The sequence below is a fragment of the Cryptomeria japonica genome, chromosome 5 (genome assembly GCF_030272615.1).
Source record: "Cryptomeria japonica chromosome 5, Sugi_1.0, whole genome shotgun sequence".
NCBI classification, from domain to species: domain Eukaryota; kingdom Viridiplantae; phylum Streptophyta; class Pinopsida; order Cupressales; family Cupressaceae; genus Cryptomeria; species Cryptomeria japonica.
In genome coordinates this window covers 151,278,736-151,295,871 of record NC_081409.1, presented here as the reverse complement: position 1 = coordinate 151,295,871, position 17,136 = coordinate 151,278,736, and the positions used below count along the sequence as shown (strand labels likewise).

General features: G+C 36.4%; 1 protein-coding gene across 2 annotated transcripts in view; it reads left to right on the top strand.

Moving 5' to 3' along the window:
• The window catches only part of LOC131067625 (amino-acid permease BAT1 homolog), a 34,495-nt gene extending 23,248 nt beyond the window's left edge, over positions 1–11,247 (top strand). For both annotated transcript variants that reach the window (XM_058002708.2, XM_058002707.2), the window contains 4 exons: positions 8,655–8,846; positions 9,347–9,649; positions 9,817–9,999; positions 10,283–11,247. In XM_058002708.2, coding sequence (XP_057858691.1) covers positions 8,655–8,846; positions 9,347–9,649; positions 9,817–9,999; positions 10,283–10,774 — 1,170 coding nt within the window. In that variant the 3' untranslated portion in view covers positions 10,775–11,247. The remainder of the gene's footprint in view (positions 1–8,654; positions 8,847–9,346; positions 9,650–9,816; positions 10,000–10,282) is intronic.
• The last annotated feature ends 5,889 nt before the right edge of the window (positions 11,248–17,136 follow it).

The window sequence follows — 17,136 nt, the reverse complement described above, 5'->3', positions numbered from 1 at the left end:
CATGGCCTCCATCAAGGCGAATTTTTGGCTAAGGCATGGGGCGAACTTTAGACATTGCTCCTTCATGGCCTCCCAAGGTATGGCAGACTTTGGACAAGGCTCCTTCATGGCCTCCCAAGGCATGGCGGACTTTGGAGGTTGCTCCTCATAGGCGGACTTCTAGACCTCTCCATCATGTTGCTAGGGTAGGGCGGACTTCTAAGGACTCTCAATGCTTGGAGGGCGGAGTTTGGACAAGGCTCCCACATCTTCTTTTCTCATTCCACAAGGCATAGGGTGGAGTTTAAGAGGCATGACCACCAATTGACATGCTTGGGCGGAGTTTTGATGTCCTTACCATCTTCACCAACAAGTTTGTGCGGACTTTGGAGAGTCCACAAGACTTGGTGGAGTTTTGAAGCCTCTCAAGGCGGACTTTAGAAAGGTCTCCTTGAGGTCGGGGTTCTATGCTCCCTCTTCATAGCCTCTCCAACATGCATGGCGGACTTTTGGTCTACCTCCCAACATGGCGGACTTTTAGACATCTCCAACATGGGCGGACTTCTAGACCTTTGCTCTTCAAGGCGGACTTTTGGAGGCTCTCAAGAGGGCGGACTATATATGAAGTGGTATTTCAATATGTCTTTTCTCTTTCTTATACTTTAAGTTATATTTCATATATATTGTCAGGATGTTTGAGAGTGGTTTCATGTCTCTAGGACTTATAATGCAAAATCTAGTTTTTGGAGGATTCTCCAATTTTCCAGACTTAGTCAAATTTCAGGATCAGGATGACATTCCAGACTTAACTAAATTTCTTAGAAAAAAAATTCAAAATTTCACAGCTTAATCAAATTTAACCAGATTAACTTGAAATTTGAAATCCATGCCTAGGTGGATCATTTGAGGCATCACGGCCCCTAAAATCTAGGGATTTGGCTTTTTAGGTCAAAACTTGGAATTTTTGAGTCCCGGTCGAAGCTGGTTAGTGGTATCAGTGCACCATTCCGAAAAAGCAAAAAGCCTAAAATCTAGGGATTTAGCTTTTTAGGTCAAAACTTGGAATTTTTGAGTCCCGGTCGAAGCTGGTCAATGGTGCAAGTGTAAACCCTAGGTTTGTATCCTGAAAAAGCAAAAAGCCTAAAATCTAGGGATTTAGCTTTTTAGGTCAAAACTTGGAATTTTCGAGTTCCAGTCAAAGCTGGTCAGTGGTGCAAGTGTAAACCATAGGTTCGCATCCCGAAAAAGCAAAAAGCAGACATCCCTAAAAAATAGGGAAAACTTTCTAAAAATAGCCATACCAGTGTTTGGGCTAAAAACGCCAAAAACGAAACTTCCTAAAAAAATAGGAAAAAGCAAAAAAAAGCAAACTTTCTAAAAATAGAAAGTTGTCCAAATTCGTCCAAATCAATTGCGATCTTCGTCCTTTGGCCTCTCTAAGCACTTTGGTGGTGTTCGCATTTCGGAATCACATAACTTGCAAAAACTAACTTTCAATCATTAGGGCCTGAAATGCTCTGAATTGGACAAGGCTTGGTGAAACTGCAGCAAAAGGTCATAGGACACTAACAAAACCCTAGAAAGCAGGAAAAGAGAGGGTCCCCATTTGCAATGGGGCGATGTGTGAAAAAGGTCACAACATGTTCAAAGGGACAAACAAAAGACAGAAGCTTATTTTCCTCTCAATATTGGGAAAATATTAGAATCTTGCCCATCCACTCAGGCTGCAACAAATGCAGATAAAGAAAATCAGTGGGTACCCATTTATCCAATTTCAATCGAGGGCTTACTTTGATCACTTCCATTGTATGGGATTTGTAAATGGAATAAGATATGAACACAAGCCTGACCTCAAAGATTATTGGGCCAATGCTGCAGACACTTTTGAAGTAAGAAAAAGGATATGGTCCAGAATACCACTGAGTTTGATTCGATCATCTGAGTTTTTTCGGGTGGCTAATCAAATTGAAGAAGATGATGAATATGTGCAACCACATTATGCAGATTTAAAGAATGAGCCTCTTTCCCCAATAGATTGGTCAGATTCTGAGAGGGCAAACTTAGGCGATTTGATGAGGCCAGTGATTGAGTATTCCAAATGATGGGCTGCACAAAGAACCAATGACCTCAAGGCAAGAAATGTGCCCCTCACATATGATTTGATGGGAGAAAATGAGTCTTTTTCTTCGAACCATGATACAATGTCTCATAATCCTAAGGGTATTGAAAGTGTGGGTTCAAGGAAAAGAAAAGAAATAGTAGAAAGTTTAGTGAAGGCAAGAGGGAAGAAGGTTGTTGATGAGGAGATTGTAAACAAAAGACAAAAGCCAAATTAGGCTCAATCTACCATTAGCGGCTTATCTACAGCTCCAGACAGGCCTTCCATGGATGAACATGAACGAAAAAAATGAGATATGAATTTCTTCTTCTATCTTTGAAGAGCAAAATTTGAAATCCATTTGCCTGAGGTTGTGGAGTTGGAAAGCTCTGAGCTTGAAGGAAAATTTTTGGATGACATGATTTCAGTGCTCAAGAGAATAAAGGATGATCCTGATGATGATGGCATGGAGCAATCAACCATTCCTGATTGGTTGAGAGACAGAATGAAGGCCAAAAAAAGTCAAAAAGGGGGGGAGTTATGCCAAATGAAGGCCAAAAAATGAAAAAAAACTCATTTTTAAAGCTTGCTTGATGGTTTTTCTGGGTCGCACGAGTCCATCTGAAAGACTCGTGAGTCCATGCAAAAGATTTGCACGAGTCCTTGCAAAAGACTCGCGAGTCTTTCAAATGGACTCGCGAGTCGACTCGTGGCTCACACAGACTCGCGAGTCCGTGGTGAGTTCACGAGTTTTTAAACTATGGTTTGAACCATCAAACATAGGTGCAGGGATTGACTCAAATTTAACCATTGTGCTCACAAACTAGAATCTACCCAAGCTAGTGGAAGCTTTTCTAACCAGGAACCTAGGGCTTTGATACCAATTGATGGAACACAATGGACCACTGAGAGGGGGGTGAATCAATGATGATCAATAAATTTTTTTACCTTCTAAAGGATCTATGCTTTAATGACAGTAATCATAAAGCAATGAGCAGAGGTATCAAACACATAAGCACACACACATAAGAGGCACATCACATGACACAAGTGTGTACAAGGAAAACCCACGGTGGAGAAAAACCTCAGTGAGAAATGCTGTTGGAGTCTACTGCTCCAATCCAGCCTCACAGGTAAAACTGATTACAATATTTAGGGCACCAACTCAAGGAGCACCAACCCAAGGAGCATCAACCCCTACAGTTTTATGGGCACCAACCCAAAGGAGCACCAACCCCTAGCTCTGAGCACCCACTCAAAGATTACAATGAGTATAGATTTCAAATACAAATTATATGCCTTGTTGCAAATGAGGTTTTGCAACACCTTGCTGTACTGCTGTTCCTCTTCCTTCTCTTTGCTCTTGTTCTTTGCTCTCTGCTTCTAGTTCTGCTCTCTGCACTTTGGTCACTAATCCTTTCTTCTCTTGTTCTCTACTCTCTGCTTCCAGTTCTGCTCTTTGCACTTTGGTCGCTAATCCTTTCTGTTCTTGTTCTCTATTTTCTCTCAACAACTACACCATTCTGTCTGCTCAGCTGCTACTACACCTCTCATATCACCTCTCTCTCTCTGCACTCTAACTACCCTAGTCAGATCACCTCTCTCTCTCTCTCTCTCTGCACTCTAACTACCTCAGTCAAATAACATTCACAATTATGCTCGTCTCTTCACAGTTGCATTCATCATCGACACCTGCACAAGGTTGGTCTAGTCTTAACTCATCACACATCAGACACACGTTCTTCCTCGTTGTCATGCCACATGGTCTGGGCAATTTCCTATGTACCATGCAGATCGTTCATTCAGTCAGTCCAGTTGGGGATCCAAGTTCCCAGACACACCAATAGCCAACCTGTAATCCTTTCTGACTTTTAAATGTGGATCGTCGATTTGTTGGAATCGACCTAAAACGGTTAGGTCACAGTTGGTATTGTGGTGGTTTCACGTGCCACGCCATCAACCACATCTGCCACATGTTCACACTCTGTCTCGAGAGCATGCCTTCATTCCTGCCAAGAGTTGAAGTTCAAATGTACATTTGATAGATTAGGCAGATTTGATCTTCTAAATCTGCTCCAGAGACTTTCTCCCCATGATCATTAAATGCAGCAGCTTCCTTCTTCAATTCAAACACTAGGTTTAGATTACTATCTTTAGTAATCTTCACCTGCTTCTATCTGCTCTGCTACCTGTCCACACAACTCTCCCATCTCAATAGCCTCAACCATCGTTGTCAAATCTCATCAGAATGCTTCTTTATTCGGTCAACTCTGAATTTGCAAGATCAACTGCTCTCATTAAATGTGTTCTATTTGTCTTCAGGACATTCTGTACATAGATTACTAAACTTAGTAATCTCAATCTGCTCAACCAATCTGATCCAACCTCTATTGATCACCTCGATCCCATCAACCAATTGCTACTGATCTGCCATTAATCCATTCTTTGTCCTCTGTCGACCTTTGCATTGATTGGATCGACCAACTGCCAGAGTGAAGTCCATCGTCATTGACTTGTGCAAATCTGATTTGTTCTATCTACCAAGGAGCCACATGTCTTCATGTTCTTCGTCCAAGTCACTCTGTCAATCCTAATCAGCATCCTTGTGGACTATCGGGCTGTCCAGACTAGTTGAACTTCATGCTGTGACATTACCTGTAATGTCCCCATTCAGGAATTACCTTGATTTAATCCTTGATAGATTCTCTTATTTGAAATATATGTTTCTATATTGTAGACATCCCCTTAGACCATTTGATTGATATCTCACAATTAGTGGAGAATGGTTAAAAAACATAAATAATTTTTTCAAGCAAAATCTTCAATCTTCAACATGTTGTTGACTCCTATTAGATCATTGTTGACCTTTTGATAATGTTGATTGTTCAAATTCCCAAATAATAATCTGCAAAGCTTAAGTGGGGCTAACATAAAAACCACAACCCATATTCAAAAGACTCTCAAATGGGTCCCATTCCCTTTAGTGGAGCCTGCTGCTAAAACACAATAATAATCTCCAAATCTCCAAACCTTTTCTTATTGCTGCAAACACTGAGTGAGAATTCATTTATTATAGGAATATGAATATTTATTGTGTGGAGCCCACAAAACACTTGGCAAGCTTAATCTAATACTAATAAACCTGAGTTTTCTTCTGAAATCCCTTTTCCTCCTTTCTGATATCTCTGTCAAAAGAAAGACTCCCCACGTGGTATTGCTTCCTTTATAACAATCTCCCACCTCCTAAGATAATTGTAAATCATGCTGTGTTTGGTATATAATATTGCTAAATGCAATATAGTTGCTGTTGATATTACTTACAATATGATGCCATAAGTACCAATATTATTGTTGAATCTGATTCAACACTTAAATGTATGCTAGAGGATCTTGTCTCATATACCCGTACCTAGTGTAATTAATGTTAAGATTAACTCTGCTGTACCTAATATGTTCCTTGCTAGTTGAATGAGGTGATAAGCTTATGCGACTAAATTGAATACGAATTGCTTAAACTGACTTGACATGTGAATCATGCGATTACTGGTAAAATAATAACCCCTATAGCAATCCCATTGCTTGCAACCAGTAGTGCTGTATGTGATGTAGAATTATGTTCTGGCAACCAACTTGTGCCTGAGAAGGTAGAGACTCACGGTACCAATCCCAATGGATTGAAAATAATTAGTAATCCATTTCCATCCCCTCTCCTTCAATGGTTCAAATGTCTTTATATCTTGATCGAGAATATGATAATAGTATGATAGGTTGCGTATCCAAAAGATACATCTATTCATTAAGGCTTCTTTTCGTATGTTAATCGCACCTTTCCATATTGGATAACTAATTAATTAATAATTCGCCGGTATCAAGTAACTTAATAATAATGATGACTAGTTTCTTATATTCGATATCTCGATAACTTCCTCTACCTTTGCATTATTGAGATAATGATTAACAATCTAACACTATGTCGTCCCCTTGTGATTACTTCCTACATTATTTCTTCTCTTATCGTTTTGTAGAGATGCTTCTTTAAACAAATGTAATTAATCAAACATCGGTACTAAGATACCGATTCAAACATTATTGTATTCGGTCTTCCTTGTTTGACCATAATATACCAAGTATGGTATCGCCGCCACAAATGCTATTAATTCATAGTAACTATATATTCAAAACTACTCTCTCCTAAAATCGATAGACTTAATGACTTATCCAATGTTGGTAATATCGTATTTTCAAAACCACTCTCTCCTAAAATCGATAGACTTAATGACTTATCCAATGGTAGTAATATCGTATTTTCAAATATAGATTATATTCTTCTTGACTGATGTTAATTCTGTTTGCAGGAGTTTGTCTTCTTTGCGTATGGGTAAGAGCTATTACCATCATCTGTTCTTTATGTAACGTAGTAGATTATATCCCCTTATATCTACATTATGAGAGGGACATAGCAAATCTTTTGTCTTTGTTATATTGGCTGTTAATATTTTATAAAGATAATACAGATTTCTCAGTAGCAACTACATTTGATGAAATTCAGTTGGGGGACATCACATAACCTTTGTGTTATGCAAACATGTCGCACGTATCGGGTTGACTGTAAACACTTATCTCGATCTGCTCCATCGACTGAATTTTTCTTTCTTCTTGTTCATCGCCATAGCTGTCCAGATGTTGATTTCTCAAAGCTCTATCGGTATAGTTTTAACCATCGGGATGACATCTTGCCTCAAAACCGCCTTAAAAACTTATTCCGATGACCATTTGATGCCCTTGATCCCTCTCGTCGGCATGAGTTACTCCGATGAAGAATTCACCTTTGATTTCTCTTATCGCCATAGGCTATCCCGAAGCTCAATCTCTACGTAGACAAACCATATTGGCATAGGTTACCTTGAACTGAAAAAATTCACGCCAAACAACCACTCATTGGAATAGTTATAACTAGTGGCATAGGGAAAAGATGCTAGATCGACCGAACAAGTTATTCCGATGCCACACTGTCTATCTCCCTTTATCGGCATAGGTATCCCGAAATGCATACTCCGCAATGAAAGACTTCATCAGCATAGGCTACTCCGAAATGATAACTCCATAGTCCTTCATCTTATCGGCATATGTTATTCCGATGATCTTACCCAAGGGGTCATCTCTACATTTACCTCCATCGGGATAGTTTGGTCTATCGGCATCAGATTAGTCATTCCGCCTTCAATAGCTACTCTGATAGGTATCCTCGGTCTTCTGGTTGCCATAGCTATTTCGATACACTGATATCGGGATAGTTAGTTCTATTGGTATGACACAAACCTGTTACTCCACCTTTATCAGCTATTCCGATGTGTAGCTCGCTTTGTTATTCGGGATAGCTATCCCGATCCAACAGAACAAAAATTCCACACAACTTGGTATCAGCCAAGCTATTCCGATACAACCACCAGAGCAGACATTACTTGCACAACACTTGATCGGTATAGCTATCTCGATCTGATCACTTGAGCAACACAACACTTTATCGGTATAACATAGTGAGGTTTTGCCGATATACAAGATTTGTTGTTTTCACAACTCCAGCTTCAGGACATCCAACAGGAACTTCATAGACACATCATATGGCATTGTGGGAGTTTGCAACAATTCATCACTCTGATCCATCAGTCTAATCACTATGATCTCTTCTACTTAATCTGCAGCCTGTCTGATCTTCCTTTGAAACCTCATCGTCCTGCATCAGTGTAACCATTTCGGCTTCTTAACTGATGACATGAATCAACTCTGCATGCCTGCTGCATCTTCATCCAGTGGGTGTCCTGCATCAGCCTCTTAATTGAGTCATGAACACACACATGTTGACATGAATGACAACTTCAATGCCAACAATGGGAACCAGGATGCCAAGGACACTATGAAGGTTGGCCAAGGCCATCTCCCTTGGCATTCTTCACTCTATTTTTAGAGCCCAATCTCTTTCTTGGAGGCTTCTTTGAGTCCTTCTAAGGCTTCTATCTATCTTCTTCGTTGGCTCTCTTCCCTTGCTAAGGAAGGTTGACATATATTGTGATTGTAATTGCTTTGGCCAACTTCTGTTAAATAGTTGTTGCATTTGTCAACCAGTGTGTCAAACTTTTGATGGTTTAGCTTACTTTCAAAGAAACTCATGTTATTAGTAAATATTTTTTTTTATGATTCAATATTTTAGTAGAGCTTGGAGTCGTCCCTTTAAGTTTAATCTCATGTGGAATTTATTGTATAAGAATCACCATTGTAGGGGTTTATCTTTTAAAGACTCATCAGAGAATTGAATTCACATAGGCTGTAGTATTATGGCTATTATGAACTCACCTTAGCTGTCTATCCCCATTTTTATGAGGGTTTTCACAATAATTTCAGCAAAATTGTCCTAATAAATAAAGGAAATCTGTTGAATAGGTTTTCTGTAAGGCAAACATTAGTGAACCTAAAGACTTGGAGTTGTTAGAAAATTATAGGTGATGTGTTTTCATTTTTATTGATTGGAGCAACAGAAATCAGATATAATGTCATTGATTTTGGTTCTTTTGTTTTACAGGCTTATGCTGGATCACAAACCCTACAAAGCATTATCTTATTGAGCACTGGAACAAATAAAGATGGAGGTTATCTGGCTCCACGTGGAGTCTTTCTTGCAATGTACATGGGGCTCACTGTTATATGGGCCATTTTAAACACATTTGCTTTGGATGTGATTGCTTTCATTGATACCATCTCAATTTGGTGGCAGGTATAGATGGTACTTATTTGTATCATATCACATTGAGGCAAAGCATGATAATGAAGGCTATTTAAGTTTCTCATGAGTTTAATGTTAAAATTTAAAATAGCCCTGTATAGATAGTCCGTCCAAATGCTCATATTGGCAAGAATAATTATGAATTTCAAACATTAAAAGGTAAGTAGGTCAATCCCATTGTGGAGAAGCACATTCCACATATATGATATATCAGACATTCTCTGTGAACCAAAAAAAGACTTTAGCTTTCTGGAGTTGAAAAGTGTTTTTAGGACAAAAGACTTGTGGTTAAACTGTTTAAATTTTTCTTTGCTTAAAGACATCCTAATGTTTAAGTTTCCTCTTTCTGAAATGAAGATAATTGTTACAAGGGACTATTGTTGTGAACTCAAAAATCTGTGAAAATATCATGTCTGTCAACAAGAACATTTCTTTTTGCAAGAATTTTTTCATCAAATTTTATACATTTTATGGCTCTGGATGTGGTGCAGGTCATAGGAGGAGCAGTTATTGTTGTGTTGCTTCCACTAGTTGCAAAAACTACTCAATCTGCATCATATGTATTCACACACTTTGAGACTTCTGAATCAACAGGAATTCGAAGCAAGCCATATGCTGTAATTCTTTCTTTCCTTGTTAGTCAGTATTCACTCTATGGCTATGATGCTGCGGCACATTTAACTGAAGAAACAAAGGGTGCAGATATCAATGGTCCGATTGCAATACTCTCGAGTCTAGGAATTATATCAGTTTTTGGATGGGCCTATATCTTAGCTCTTACATTTAGCATTCAGGTAATTGCAGTTCTAGCGCATTAAAAATCATGCATTTGAATCCATTGTTTAATTGCAAAACTTCTAGTTTAAATACATTGTATTATATTCTATGACAGTGTGATGGGCTTTGGCTTGTTGGTATTGGGTACATTCTAAGATTTCTTTGATTTATATACTGCCAACAGGACCCTAGTTACTTGTACAATACAAGCAATGAAACAGCTGGCACCTTTGTGCCAGCACAGATTCTATATGATGCATTTCATGGGCGATATCACAATTCCAGTGGTGCAATAGTTCTGCTAGTTGTTATATGGGGTTCTTTCTTCTTTGGAGGCCTTTCAATTACAACAAGTGCTGCACGAGTTGTATGTAACTAAACTCATAATATTCTTATTTCTTTTCTCTAGTGAACATAAAGCTTATTAGCAGAGAATGTGTTTCTCAAAAACGTGTCATGTCAATTATCTTTATTACATAGTCATTCTATTTTGGTCAGAATTTCTTCTTCATAGAATTTTTAATTCTGACAAATATAATGTTGAACTTCGTTTTCCAGTCTGTTACATAAGCATAGGAAAATTGTAAATGTCAAACTTGTAAATGATTCTGTGTACGTTGTCTCTAATGTACAGTTTTCAAGTGTCACAGGTTTATGCTTTATCTCGAGACGGAGGCATTCCATTCTCAAGAGTTTGGCGTAAAGTACACCCAAAGTACAAGGTTCCTGCAAATGCAGTATGGTTATGTGCAGTTTTATGTATGCTCTTGGGCCTTCCTATATTGAAAGTAAATGTGGTATTCACAGCTATCACATCAATCTGTACCATAGGATGGGTTGGTGGATACGCTGTTCCCATATTTGCCAGAATGGTTATTCCGGGAAAGAATTTTAAGCCAGGACCTTTCTTCTTGGGGCGTGCAAGCCGTCCAGTTTGTCTCGTAGCATTCTTGTGGATATGTTATACCTGTTCAGTATTCCTATTGCCAACACAGTACCCAATTAAATGGGATACATTCAACTATGCACCCATGGCACTGGGTATAGTATTGGGACTGATAATGTTTTGGTGGTTGGTGGATGCAAGAAAGTGGTTCAAGGGTCCAGTAAGGAATATTGGAACTTCACATGACAAAGTCTAGTAGTCCGTGTAACATTATTTATTTTTCATTGCTAGCCATTATGGTTTTCATTTCGTATGCATTTTAAGAGACTCCTATCATGGGCCTAAATCAATTCGTTAAAGCTCTTTATGGAGTTCGGATTGCCATTTCTAACAAGCTGAACCGTTTTCCTGTGAAAGGAGTTCAGCCTATACTGTGCATTAAAGATTGTTCTTGTGGAACACAATCTTCAACTAGTGGGACATGCCACTTTGTTTGTAAACTGCCTGTAAATTAGAATTTTCTATTTTATTGGAAGATTTGAAGATAGAGAAGGTCCTAAGGGCATGACTGAAACTACTAGCGCTGTTCGTACTTGAGAAGAGGATGCTACCACATCAACTTGGGATCTCCAAAACTTTCCAGTTTTATCATCTCATATAACTGTATTATTCTTGCTCACATTAATTGTTGACAACAAAAACTATTTAGTCCGAAACTCCTTAATTTCATTGAATTGCAGTGACAATTATGTATGTTAGTTTGACAAGGTGTTACTGCTAGAAAGTCTTAGGCAAGTTCTGTGCTTTCTCAAGCATCCAAAAGCTCACGAATCTGAAATGTAAAATCAACATGCATGACGACAAAACATTTTAAAACTAAGCTAATAGGTATCAAATAATGCCAATAACGGGATATACACACAAAATATGTCATATCAAGCAATAAAATGGGTTACATTAAATCGTAGTGATTAATTAATTTATGTACACTAGAGTTTGCTTCAATTTTAGGACAGGTCGCTTTCATCTTGAGAGGGAATAGGCGCAAGACAGGATGATTCAACCCATTGAAACAAGATTGTGCTCTGAATAATAATGGTTGAGATTTTTAAAATTTAAGAAGTATCAACAAGTTTATGAAGCATATCATCCTCTTAGTGGATCCTCGAAACAAGTATCCTGAATATGCTATTCGAAGATGGCTCAGCAATAAAATCTTAGATAAATCATTCCTATTCTCATCGTATTAACCAACCAAATCAGTTATGGTTTGTCTCATTGAATGATCAAAGACACTTTACCATAAACTCCTTTATCATGGACCGCACATCTGACATTGCAACATTTCTAAATCTACTATGCGGTGGGATGAGAAAATCAAATGGAACTACTGTGTATACAATTCTTAATATGTCAGAATAGTCGTAGAAAAGGCACTTTATGGATGCAACTGGTCTCTTGGAGGAGCCTTATCTTTTACAGACCTATGGGACAAGCAATTCATCAAAGCTTGTATTATATCAAATTAAGCTTATTATTAGGTAACATTGCAAGCGCATGTTTTAATAAATTTTTGAAATACGAAGAAAAATAAAGGTGGAATTTAGTCTATAACCAACAAACGTACACAATGAGAAGAGAAATTTATATTCCATACAATTGGATGCGATCATCCAGAGTAGACATGCCACCACTATGTATGACAACAAATTCATATGAGGAAAACCATCGATTAAGGGAGAGAATATAATAGTTGAGCACGATACTTCTTATTTTTCAAAATCTTACATGATAATTTTAAATTACTTCCATTTTTTAACTATATCTTACTTGACAAGTCCCTTGTTTATAATTAAGGTTTTAGGTTCACATCTTCAAATATGATGCCACATTAGCATGCTTTTTGTTGAGGTGTCCAAAATGACCCCAAAAAAAGTTAACAGTTGTGCACCGAGTCATGTTTTATTGGTGTGTTTATGTGGCATCACATGATTTGTTGCTTTTTAAATGTAAGGAATACATTTCATTCAATTATGAATACCCATGATGAACACTAATAACTTTAAAGTCACAACTACTAGTGCTATAATAATAAAAAGATTGGGTATTGAATCAACAAATGCTATAACAACTATTTGGATGTGCTCCACTACTGGGTCCTCTCCCATATTGATATAGTGTGCAAAAACAAGTGAAAAAAAGATAAGTTGAAGAAAAATTTAAATGATTTGATATAATGGCATGTTGGAGGATGCTTGACATAATGACAATGTCATTGCTGTAGGCATTTAAATTGTGTCGACTTCAATTTTCTTTAATATTAAAAGAAAATAAAAAAATATTTCGACAGTCCAGACTTTCCTTTCCGCTTGCAACAAACGACAGTCCAAACAGTACTTTCATTCAGAACATCAAAAGAAAGATCAAGTTGGGAGATCACCACAAAAAAATCCATCCGCAACAAGAGCAGATTGCTACTGCAGAATAGCGTCTGGAGTAGACTCACCGGGAGCAGACTGTTGTTGTAGGATAGGAGCAATAGGAGACAAATCCTCAAGGCCAGAAGGGGGCCCATCAGAAGTGACCAGAAGGCCAATAGAGGCCACATTGACAGTTAGAGGCACAACCTCAACCCGGGAGGGGTCCTCCTCTGCATGTGAGGGGACATCGTCATCAGAATCAGAAGCCATGACAATCAAGTGATCAATAGTAGTGTCTTTCCACCAAGTAGCAACACCTTTACGACAAGAGAGAGAACAATTCAAAGCTAAATGATCGGTTGAGAAGCATCTCCAACAATGAAAGGGAAGGCCCTCAATAATCTAAAGATTGAGTCCATGGCCTATCCCCAACCATGAGAACCACATCCCCCAGGAGTGACATAGAGATGTCAATGTTGGATTAGAATTCGAGCAAAGGTTGAATGACCCATGGAGGATGTGGCATCATCAACCTTTAAGAATTATTGTATGTTTGTTGAGTTTTCCATCCATCAATATTTAAATTTATTAGTGATGCAATATAAGAGATGAAGTTGGGTTTATACCTTCGAAAATACTTTCTAACTTGAGTTCCTATAAGATATTGATTTAGTTTTATGTTTCTAATATTAATGAATAAAAAAGACAATTAAATTTGGTATAAAACCTTCCAACAATCAAATTTATTATTAAAAATAATATTTTAATTTCATAAATACATCAAAATGACAATTTGGTTAAACTATGATTAATTAAAAGACATAAAATCAAGGAAATAAAATAGTCCAAATTATATTGTTTTTCACAAATTAACCTTACATCTCTAAATCACATTTAAGTGGGCAAGCTTAAATTGTAAATTCTTAATAAATAAAGTAAAAAGAGAAGATATATGACATGGACACTTCCAATATATACTCTTTACATTTAAAGAGATGTGTTTGACTTTTGAATCTGTGTTGGAAATTCAATAGTATTTTATAATTTAAATTCATTGTTAGAGAATTATGTATTAAACTATTCTTTGAAAGGATTCTCTTAATTGGATGTAATGACTGAGATGAACAATTAGATTTGAGAATATACTCATGGAGTTGGCAAATGTAAATGAGATGGAAAGAAAAATACAAGAATATAATATTATGGGGCAACCAAGAAGAATGTAGCGCAATCATGAGTTAAATTGCGCAAGGGAGTATATAGGCCATTAGAACATTATAAATGGATATATTTGCAGCCCAAACATGGCACAAGCATGTAAAAGAGCATTTACAATCAGCCATCATTTGTATGCTGGTGCAACCAAAAAACTATTGTGCAATTATGTAATGATATGCAGCTAGCGGATGAAGTAGTCATAGGAACATGGTCTAAGCATTGGAAATAAAGATAATTTTGAAAACATTTTATAGCATAAGAGGGGATTCAGTGTTTGAGCATCTTAATGTCACGTCTCTTAAAGTCTTGTGTGACAATTTCAAATCACTTTAACTTTTTTTAAACAATATGACAAGTTCCTTGGTTATAACTAAGGTTTCTAGTCCATATCATCAAATTTGTTGCTACATCATTAGATTTTTTGTCGAGGTGTTCAAAAAAGCTATTCCCCTTGAAATGATGAGTCTTACCATGGTGTCATCTTGTTGATAAGTATTATAGCTAGAGAGTCATGACATCAGTTTCATTCGAAATTGTAAAAATGATCCATCATCATTTGAATTGGAGGGATTTAATCTCATAGCAAGGTAACCTCTTGTGAATATTTTTCCTTGTGTTTGGGTTTTATTTGATTCATTGTTGAGTGGAATGTATGCATTCATTACCATCATCCTACTCCTTGTTCAAGAAATTGTTCGACATGTAGTCAAGTTGAGATGTGATATCTCCTAGTTCTTATGCATTTTTTATAAGATTTTTTTGGTGTTGCTAGTCTCTTCAAGTATGTTTTGGTGTGGATTCAAGGTCAATGATTCCATCATCCTAACATTATGTTGTGTTCTCAATAGAACATGATCATGGGTTAGTATTTGATCATTGTTTGGTTCCATTCCACTCTCTTATAGTTCATGTTAGTTTCTATTTGTGCGACATTACTCTTAGTAATGGAAAGGCCATTCATGTTGTTAGTGTCCTTATAATGTTGATTTTCACATGAAAATTGTGTACACTTTATTGCATAATGTGACATGATGTTGTCATACCTTGGTCCTCGGTGTTGTTCTTACAAAGAATTATCTAGTTGGCTAATGTCCTAGGTGTGTGGCTTTGAGAATTACACACACCTTCATACATACAAATAGATAGAGATACATATCAACTTGATATTGTGGTAGAAGTATTGAGTAATCACTATTATAATAGCTGATAATGATAGTGATATGATAAGTATTTATCCGTATTAGAATGTGCTATTAAGTTTTCATGTTATTAATGGTGGTGGGTGTTGTGAAGGATATAATTGTTATGATTTGGTATTGTAAGTACATAGAAATTGTGTATTACCATTAATAAATGGCTTCTATTGGAGGCGAGAAGTTCAAAGGATGCCAGGTTCTTGTAGCAAGAAGGAAAATGAATGAGAGAGGGGAGTGAGAAAAATATTAGGAGTGTCATGTTCTAGGAGATGAAACTGTTGTGGAAATTATGGTGTATATATCGAGATGGAAATAAAAAAGGCTCAAATTTATGATAGTAGATTGTGAGGATTTGGGAGCTTGTTAAAGACTTGGATGGAGCTCTAAGTGTGGGCATTACGAAGACTATGTCAAATCTATTATTTGACACATAAAACTCTCATCAAAATGAAATATATTTAATGTATCCTAAGTGCTCAATTATTCCTCTATACTTTCTTTTATAGTTGGCTTGTATTTTGTCCATCATGATCTAGAAGATGTTGGCCATAAAATGGAGGTAAATTTAAATTATATTTTGGACTATATGGATGCAACCAAGTGGAGGAAAATGTGCCAAAAAATGTGATGGAGGAGATGATTGAGACTAAAGATTGCACTTCTAGTTGATGCATGCGGTTGCAACTTCTTTAGATGATTGTGATGTAGTAAGTGTGCTTGTATGTGTAAGGTTGGGACGAGAGCTCTTTTATAATTTTACCCATCCCAAGGGTAGTTAAATACTTGGTTTCTTTGGTCAAAATAATATGAATGATAGTAGGTTGTAGTTTTGTTGATGGGTATGATTTTTTGATAATATGTTTCAAATTTGTGGATTTGATGACCTCTTTACATCAATTTCCATTTTAAAGATTTGGCTCTTGAATCATCATGATATATAAGCATTTCTTGTTTTATCTATAAAAGTGTATATAAATCATGTATACACTACATATACAAGTATATATGCAAGTAATATTACTCTCATAGGAACTATACATTTTATAAACAATGTATATATAGATAAATTTACTAAAGAGTAATTTAATATATTTAATAAAAAATATTTATAAAAGATGACATATATATCATATTTAAATTAAATTACATTTTTTTAGACTGTGGGAATTAGGTAGTCCCCTCTATTATACACTCTATTACTTGCATTTGTTTTAAATAATATGTAAGTCAATTTTTTTTAATAATTAAACAAATTCATAATTTGAAGTATTTGTATGCATTATATAATGAATCATTTAAAGAACTAAATAAAATTTCTTGAAATTTGGTTTTGTATTTTTTCAAATGCATAATTAAATCCACCATAAACATCATTGATGAAGTTTACTAGAAATATTCATACACAAGACAAAGCATCTCCATAATGCAATGAAAAAATCTTCAAGAAAGCTTTGAGGTGATTTTAAAATCCCTATCCAAATTAACTAATAATATACAAAAATCACTTTAACAAATGTAGCAATAAAATGAATCTCGTAAAATACATTATAAATCAATGGGCTCACTCAAGCTAATGAGGAAATGTTCATGGAAGCACCTACTCAAAATGAATTACAACACATAAAAACACATGAAAACAAAATAAAGTCATAGAATGGACACCCTAAAGTACGATTAAAATAAATGACACAAAAGTCTTTCACTGTACTAATACTAAATCACAATTTATCAAATCAAATTACATATATAATTCATCAATACCACAATGAAATTCTTAATATCTT